Source organism: Nannospalax galili, unplaced genomic scaffold (genome assembly GCF_000622305.1).
Source record: "Nannospalax galili isolate Female #2095 unplaced genomic scaffold, S.galili_v1.0 scaffold342, whole genome shotgun sequence".
Lineage (NCBI taxonomy): Eukaryota > Metazoa > Chordata > Mammalia > Rodentia > Spalacidae > Nannospalax > Nannospalax galili.
In genome coordinates, this window is record NW_008349359.1 from 2,743,797 (window position 1) to 2,751,939 (window position 8,143).

At 42.8% G+C, this 8,143-nt stretch overlaps 1 protein-coding gene across 1 annotated transcript in view; it reads right to left on the bottom strand.

The window, feature by feature from the left end:
- Ubr1 (ubiquitin protein ligase E3 component n-recognin 1) overlaps positions 1-8,143 on the bottom strand; it is a gene marked incomplete in the record, with an annotated part of 168,776 nt that overhangs the window by 39,269 nt on the left and 121,364 nt on the right. The window contains 2 exon segments of the mRNA XM_008846839.3: positions 5,356-5,449; positions 7,569-7,666. Of these exon segments, the coding sequence (XP_008845061.1) occupies positions 5,356-5,449; positions 7,569-7,666 (192 nt within the window).

The window sequence follows — 8,143 nt, forward strand, 5'->3', positions numbered from 1 at the left end:
AAGAGTAGAGAGACTGGGGGAGAAGAACTTAAGGGATTTAATAACTGTGGCCAAGAAAGTGTACAATAATAGGGATAGTGCAGAGGAAAACCAGATAAAGGCAGAAAGGAGGCAGAACAAAGACCTGGAAACAAGGATCCTGGCAAGGATCCTGCTGGCTGCCAGGGCAGATCCAGAGGACCGGTGGAGGCATCTGAGACAGATAGCATTGGGGAAAGGAGTCTCTTGCAGTATGTGGATGACCTACTTGTGGCGGCAGACAGCCAAGAGACTTGCATGGACGTTACAGAACACCTGTTGCAGACGTTGGGAAGCCTGGGCTTTCGGGCCTCTGCTAAAAAGGCCCAACTATGCAAACAACAGGTCCAATACTTGGGCTATGTCCTCAAAGAAACACTACTGGTAAAAGATGCCGACAAACTGACTTTGGGCCAGAACTTGACCATCACCACACCACATGCAATTGAAGGAATTTTAAAGCAGCCCCCAGAGAGATGGCTAAGTAATGCCCATATAACTCATTATCAGGCATTACTTCTTAATCCTGCTAGAATCACCTTCCAGGTACCAGTTGCCCTGAATCCAGCCATGCTCTTGCCAGACCCAGACTTGGATGCCCCCCTGCATGATTGTGCCAGAATCCTGGCCCATGTCCACGATACCTGATCAGATTTGAGAGACACCCTGTTATCTGATGCTGAAGTAACCTGGTTCACGCAAGAGGTATGCAGGGGCTGCTGTAGTATCATTAACTGACATCATTTGGGCAGAGCCTCTTCCCACTGGCACTTCAGCCCAAAAGGCTGAACTTATTGCCCTAAAAAGGCACTGGTATTGGGAAAGGACAAAAATCTTAATGTGTAGATGGACAGCCAATATGTCTTTGCCACTGAGCACATCATGAGACAATATGTCGGGAATGGGGCTTATTAATGGCAGAGGAAAATACTTTCGAAAATAAAGAAGAAATCCTAACATTGCTGAGGGTTCTCTGGCTGCCAAAGAAATTGGCAATTTTCCACTGCCAGGTCATCAAAAAGGGGATGATCCGATTTCCCAAGGAAACAATCAAGTGGATCAGGCGGCTAAACAGGCTGCCCTCCAAATTAACCCAATCTTGGTCACCACACTAATTGACCCTGGTGACCCAAACCTCCCCGAAAAGCCCAAATACACCGGGGAGGATCTGAAATGGATAAAAGGACTGCCGAGGACCCAATGTCTGGAAGGATGATGGAGGTCAGCAGAAGGGAAGGTGATCCTCCCAGAAAAATTAGGAAAACAAATGTTGGCAAAGATACACCATTCTTCCCACATGGACATCAAGAGGATGCAGGACTTAATTCGACATGCTGAAGTAAAAATAAAGGACACTAATTTAAAGATTAAAGACATTGTCAACGGCTGTAAAGCTTGCCAACTCACTAATGTGGTGCCAAATATTAGAAACCCAGGAATCAGACTTCAAGGGAGAAAACCTGGAGCCTACTGGGAAACGGATTTCACTGAGGTAAAACCTGGCAGGTATGGCTACCGTTACTTGCTAGTCTTTGTAGATACTTTTTCAGGATGGACTGAAGCCTTCCCTACTAAACATGAAACAGTTCAAATGGTGACAAAGAAACTGTTGGAAGACGTCCTCCCCAGGTACGGCTTTCCACAGATGATAGGATCAGATAATGGACCAGCTTTTGTGTCCAACATAAGTCAGAGTCTGGCCACAGTTCTGGGAATTGATTGGAAACTACATTGTGCTTATAGAACCCAGAGTTCAGGAAAGGTAGAGAGAATGAATAGAACTCTGAAAGAGACCTTAACTAAATTGACCTTAGAGACTGGCAGTGACTGGGTGACTCTCTTTCCATTCATCCTCTATTGAGTATGTAACTCTGTATGCCTTCTATCTAGAACGTAACTCCCCTTACCAGATGGGATTAACCCCCTTTGAGATCATGTTTGGAATGCCCCCTCCCATTATTCCTAACCTCCAGGCAGAAAAGATTACTGAATTTAAAGATCGGGACTTGTTGAATGACCTCAGGGGAGTCCAATGGTCCCATAAACATGTATAGCCTAAATTAAGTGCTCTTTATGAGACAGGACCCCCTCCAGAACTTCATCGATATCGACCCGGTGACTGGGTCTACGTTAAGAGGCATCGGCAAGGATCCTTAGAGCCACGGTGGATGGGGCCCTGTGTCATCCTACTGACCACCCCCACAGCCCTCAAAGAGGATGGTGTAGCATCATGGATCCACCACACACATGTACGGCCAGCTCACCTGTTCACCATAGAGGACTGCACATCCCCAGCTTCAGGATGGAGAGTTTCAAAGGACCCCAACAATTCGCTCAAGCTAAAGCTCACCCGATTTTCAAACTGTTGACTGTATATATTCTGTTCCCCATGATCACCACTCCTGCTCCGGGAAGCCTGCATCAGCCTATGAATCTGACTTGGGTCCTCCAAGATGTGATAGGAGGCAATATATTGTTTCAGATCTCCCAAGTAGCGCCTCCGGCTACTTGGTTCCCAACTCTACACTCCTGAGATGTCTTCTTTGATTTCAGTCCTAAGGGAGGCGCACATCCTCATGCTCTAACTCTCCAGGCCCATACAGAAAACCAGGCTGGTTCTATGTTTGCCCAGGGCCTGGAATGCCAAAATACAAGTTCCAGAGAAGCAGGTGTGGAGAGGATAGCGCTACTTATTGCGCTCGATGGGGCTGTGAAACAATGGGACACATATGGTGGACCCCTCGGGGAGGAGATCTTATTAAGGTAATGTGGGAGCAACCGATACCCACTAATCCTCATAAAAATGGTAGGCTCGATATTAGTTTTACTGAAGAAGGAAGGAGAGCCACCATCTGAGAAGCGGGAAAAATTTGGGAAATAAGACTCTATGTGGGCTGGATTGAACCAGATCCAGGAACTTTATTCTCTATTCGATTAAGAGTAAGAGTTCCTCAGTACCAGACCCATTTGGTCCCCTTGGGACCAGGTGCTGTTTTAAAGGTTACCCCAGAGTTAATCTTATCAACCACGGTGGCCCCCTCAAATAATGGCTATTCTGACAGCCATGACCTTCCTATAGGTGACACTGACCTGCTTTGGTCATTAATGATCGAGACTTACCAGGTACTCAATGATACCAGGCCAGACCTCACCTCATCATGCTGGTTATGTTATTCATCAAGGCCCCCATACTATGAGGGGATTGCATTCATAGGAAACACCATCCTGGTGCCGGACTAAGGCAGCTGTAGATGGGCTCAGCAGGAAAAAAATCAGGCTTACGCTACAAGATGTTTCAGGATGAGGGCTGTGTATAGGCATGCCCCCTCATGAGTACACTGCCCTATGCAACCAGACTCTGCCAGTGCTGGCCAAATCAAGGATGATGGGCATGTACTTCGGGACTAACCCCATGTGTCCATTCTAAAGTTCTTAATCAGTCATCAGATTTTTGTATTCTAGTACAACTAATCCCTAGAATTATTTATCATTCAGACCAGGATATAAATAGGGCCCTAACCAGGCAAGGACCCCTTCACTGTAATCGCCAGGAAAGAGAAGTTGTTACTGTCATCACCCTATCCGTTCTTCTAGGATTGGGACTGGCAGGAGTAGGTACAGGAATTTCAGCCTTAACTTTACAAAGCCAAAACTACCATAGCCTTAGAGCTGCAATAGACCTGGACATCCAGAACTTAGAAACGTCTATTTCCCATCTACAAGAATCCCTAACCTCCTTGGCAGAAATGGTTCTGCAGAATAGGAGAGGCCTAGACTTGTTCTGGCAGCAGGGAGGCCCCTGTGCTTCCCTTAAGGAAGAGTGTCGTTTTTATGTAGACCACTCTGGGGTCATCAAAGAATCCCTGGCCAAGGTTAGAAAAAGTCTGGCTCAAAGGGAGAATGAATACAGGGCTAAACAAGGATGGTTTGAATCCTGGTTCAATAGCTCCCCTTGGTTGACCACTTTGATTTCAATCTTACTCGGACCTCTCCTCATTCTGATTATGCTCTTGACTTTTGGGCCTTGCATTTTAAATAAATTGGTAGCTTTTATAAAAGAGCGGCTGGCAGGGATACAGCTAATGATAATGCGGACTGATGAAGAACATGAGATGAGGGAGCGCCCATGATTGGGCCCCCAAGGTATTAGTCAGAGGGGGGAATGAGAGACCGGAGTGACTCCATCTTGGATAAAACCTCCATAGGACTGACCCAGCCCTGAGCCCTGTTCTAAGAAAAACCACAATACTTTGAACAGATAGAGAACAACTCCCCTGCCAACGGTCAATTAACAAGGGACAGGAAAGTACTAAAAGTCCAGATATCTTTTCAGCAGTTTATGGTTTGGCACTGACCTGCAACCAATCAGATGCTTGCCAGGCTGAAGATCCCCCCTACTCCCCTACTTGCTGAACTTGCTGAAATAAACCTATGAAAACCTCTGTCTCCCAAAGCAAGGGGTCTCACATCTGAGATCCGCTGAATCAGTGACAGAGTGGACCCAAGCTTAAGCTTGCAACAATAAAAGAACCCTTGTGTGCTTGCATCAGTCGGCTCCTTGGTAGTCTTTGGGGTCTCACGAACTGGGCACAACAATATTCATGAAATAATACCTCATTTTGGACATTATATATTTTTCAAAGTGTTGTCACATAAATATCTTTCAATAACTTTGAGGTAGATTAGGAAGACAGTATTACAATTTTACATGAAAAATAATTGAGGGTGGAATAACATGAGTTCTTTTAAAGAAAGTTACAAGGCAAATTAAATGTGACTTTAAATGAAGTCTGTAGCTTGGACCATACAAAACTGGCATTTTTGTGGGTCAAAAATGGTTACTTAGAGGCATGGTGCACACGATTACACATCACTTTAATATCACAAAACAAGCTGGCAAGATGGTTCAGCAAGTAAACATGCTTGCTGTGAAACCCTGACAGCCTGAGTTTGATCCCAGGAACCCAAGTAAAGGAGAGAACCAACTCCACAAACATCCTCTGGCCTCTACATGTGCATGTCCCTTCCTCATCACATACACATTTACATATCACACAAATAATAAATAAAATACAAAAACTCAAACTATTTGATTTTACTAATATAAATAAAACTTCAGACAGAAAATAAATGGAATAAAGGGATAGTTCTACAAATAAAGAAGGGGGGTTATTTTTCATTCTTATTTTTATAAATTTCCCTTTTTTTGGAGACAGGGTCTCACTATATAGCCCAAGCTGGCCTTGAACTCCCAGAGATCTGCCTGCATTTGCCTCCCTGGCATCAGATTAAAGGTTTGTGCCACTACACCCAGTTTTTAACTCTTTAGATACTTACGAAGACTGAACTCCAAAACTCAGGATGGAATGAAACTCAAAAGTGGAATCGCCCATTCCTTGATTAAAGAAGATAGGAAGACTTGGAATTTCTCCTTACAAATTAAAAGGAAAAAGAAAAAAAAATCATGAATAAGTTTAGTATAATGATCAACTACATAGTTTATTTATTTTATTTATTTATTTATTTATTTTGTTCTTTTTGAGACAGGGTCTCCCTGTAGCCCTAGCTGGCCTTGAACTCACAGAGATCCATCTGCCTCTGCCTTTGGAGTGCTGGGATTAAAGGCATGCGCCACCGTGCCTGGCAATTACCTAGTTTAAAAACCATACATGATCACTTTACCAAATACTAATGAGTAAAATAATCAGCCATAGCTTCTCTACTCAGACAACCAAAGACAGCAGTTGGGGTGATATTCATTTTTTTCATATAAATGTCACACACATACAGTGTTGCTTTTTTGCTTTTTCACCTAATAGATTATGAATATCTTGACTTATCAATAACTCTCCTTGTATATCTCTTTTTTTTTAATTTTTAAAATTTCATTTTTATTTACTTAATGTTTTGTGCAAGGTACACATAACTTTCACCATGTGTGGCCCTCAAATAATTTTTTTTAATTATTATTTTTATTTATGTGTATGCATGTATTGCCTACATGTAGGAAAGTGCACCTGCATCGTGCAATGCCCATGAAGGACAGAAGAGGCTGTCGGATCCCCTGGAACTGGAGTTACAGTTAGTTGACATGTGGGTGCTGGGATTTGAACCCAGGTCTTCTGCAAGACCAACTCCAGTGTTCTTAACTGCTGAGCCATCTCTCCAGCCCTCAAATAATTTTTAAAAAATATTTTATCTATTATTTTTATTTTACTTTATGTATATGAGTGTATTGCCTGCATGTGTGTAAGTGTACCAGTTCATGCAATGCCCACAGAGGTCAGAAGAGGGTGCTGGATACCCTGGAACTGGAGTTGGGACAGTTGTTAGCTAGCACATGGGTGCTGGGATTTGAACCCAGGTCCTTTGTAGGAGCAGCCAGTACTTTTAATCACTGACCCATCTCTCTAGCCCCCTAATTGTTTTTGTTTTTTTAAAGATTTTAAAAAACATTTTATTTATTATTTTTATTTTATTTTATATGTATGAGTATATTGCCTGCATATATGTGGGAGTACCTGTGTCATGCAATGTCCTCAGAGGTCAGAAGAGGATGTTGGGTCCCCTGGAACTGGAGTTAGGATGATTGTTAGCTGCCATGTGGGTGCTGGGAATTGAACCTAGATCCTCTGTAAGAGCAGCCAGTGCTCTTAAGTGCTGAGTCATCTCTCCAGTCCTTAAATAATTTTTTTAAGCAGGGTATGGTGGCATCTGCCTTTAATCCCAGCTACCTAAGAGGCTGAGTGAGGCAGGAGCACTTCTGGAATGCAGGAGTTTGAGGGTAGCCTTGGCAAGACTGTAAGAATCCTCCTTGAACATAAACAAACAAACTGGACTCTGCCTTCATTTATTGATAAACCTATAAAAGACACTTTTCTTCACTAAATATTGTGTGCGTAGGGGAATGGTATGTGTATGTGTGTACATATGTATGCATGGGTGCATGAGCTGGTGATTGTGCATTAGGAGGCCAGAGGAGGACAACAGGTGTCTGCTTTTATTGCTTCTCACCTTATTTTTTGAGACAGGGTTTCTCATTGAACTGAGGATTGCTGTTTTGGCTAGACCACCTGGCTAGCAGGCCTCCAGGGTCCACCTGATTCTTTCCCTTCAGGACCCAGCTTTTATAGAGGGGCTGGAGATTCAAACTCAGGTCCTTATGCATGCACTTTACCCACTCAGTCATCTCCCCAACCCCTCCTCAACAAATATTTTAAATGATCTTTTAATTATTTTTCTAAGATATCTCCATAGCAACACTTGTCATTCAACTGTAAAGAATATGTATTTAAGGTAACCGTTTTAATGTTTTTCTTATTAATATTAAGGCTGCATGAAAAACTACTAAATTAAGCAAACTGAATATAATTTTTTTTTTGTTTTGAGACAGGGTCTCCCTTGTGGCTCCAGCTGGCCTGAAACTCACCAGGCTGGCCTTGATCTCAGAGATCCACCTGCCACTGCCTCCATTATAATTCTCCTTTTTTTTAAATTAAAGATTTAGACACAATTTCCACATAGGTAGTACAAGATAGATTTAAGCAAACCTTTAGCGTGTTTCATATTATATCCTGATATTCTGGCAAGAACAGTCTGTATCCATTGTGCCAAGGTCAAAAATTGAGCGAGCGCCTCTGCATTCTCACTGTAAAAATGACATTTAGAAATGATTAATATTGTTATTTTAAGACAAAATCTCATGGCTACCCTAGAACTTACTATATAGACCAAGCTGGCCTACAACTCATAGAGATCCACCCACTTCTGCCTCCTGAGTGCTAGGATTAAAAGGCTGGAGCTACCATGCTTGGCAACATTTGGAAATTATTAATTCCATTGGTACAAAGTCAATCTGCGAAGATGAACTTGTGGAGTCTTTCCTTGAAAAAATAATACATCTCTGACAGAGAAGTGATAAACACTAGTATTTTGGAAATACCATTGTGGCCGCTATCAAAAATTAGGTGCTGTCACTATCCAGATTTCCTCACACTCTACTAGCTTTAACTTTTAATATATACCAAGTTCCCCTACTTGAAATCCTACCATCCCTCACCTGAACCACCATTTCATCTGCCTCTTACTGGTCTCTCTCTCTCTCTCTCTCTCTCTCTCTCTCTCT